General features: G+C 37.3%; 1 protein-coding gene across 1 annotated transcript in view; it reads right to left on the bottom strand.

The window, feature by feature from the left end:
• Positions 1 to 100: 100 nt before the first annotated feature.
• The window catches only part of LOC119586253, a 3672-nt gene continuing 3034 nt past the window's right edge, over positions 101 to 738 (bottom strand). The window contains exon 4 of the mRNA XM_037934958.1: positions 101 to 569. Coding sequence (XP_037790886.1) covers positions 415 to 569 — 155 coding nt within the window. The 3' untranslated portion in view covers positions 101 to 414. The remainder of the gene's footprint in view (positions 570 to 738) is intronic.

Raw genomic sequence — 738 nt, 5'->3', positions numbered from 1 at the left:
CATTTTTTTTTTTATGAAGACATTTCATATATGTAAATGTAGTGTAGAATCACACGTGGAATGCACCACAAGTATCTGGAAATGAAATTAGACGCTAGTGTTGATTGCGACGCCTTTATTTGACAAATTTCACTTAGGAATTACAAAAAAGAAGTAAATCATGAGGTGAGTCATACCTTGCACGACCAGTCTTCAGATATTTCATTTAGAAATATCACTAGAGACAAAATGTCATGGATGAATTACTTGAATTTGTGAATCAGCTTAATCTTTGGGGAATACCAGGTACAAGTCTAATCAAAGACATATCCCAAATCCTAGAAAAAAACCGTGAGATTATCCCAGAAATAATAAAAATTTCCTATCTCTTTTGTCAAAAGATGTGATAGCTCATGACTGTCGTTGAAGAGAGCCTTAGGCGGTGCAGATGGAGCCACAGTCCTTAAATTCGGCTTCATCGACGTCTTGCAGCATGACAAAGGAAGTCTCGGTGGCGCATCGGATGGTTGTCCGAGGCAGGAAGGATGAAAGTCGGATCCAAGCTACTTGGCAGTCACACTTTATAGGAACTGTTGGTTTGGAGAGGTGAAATTCATTGCATGAAGCATGTTGTAAATACACATACAATTGTGATAGAATGTAAATTAGTGCCAAAGAAAATTCACTTCATGGGTATATTATAAACTATGTTTTGCTAAAAGCCTGTATCCATTCTATTAATTCGGCATACCAGATTGT

The sequence above is a fragment of the Penaeus monodon genome, chromosome 21, assembly GCF_015228065.2.
Source record: "Penaeus monodon isolate SGIC_2016 chromosome 21, NSTDA_Pmon_1, whole genome shotgun sequence".
Lineage (NCBI taxonomy): Eukaryota > Metazoa > Arthropoda > Malacostraca > Decapoda > Penaeidae > Penaeus > Penaeus monodon.
The sequence above is the reverse complement of the archived record's forward strand: the minus strand, read 5'-3'. Positions and strand labels throughout refer to the sequence as shown.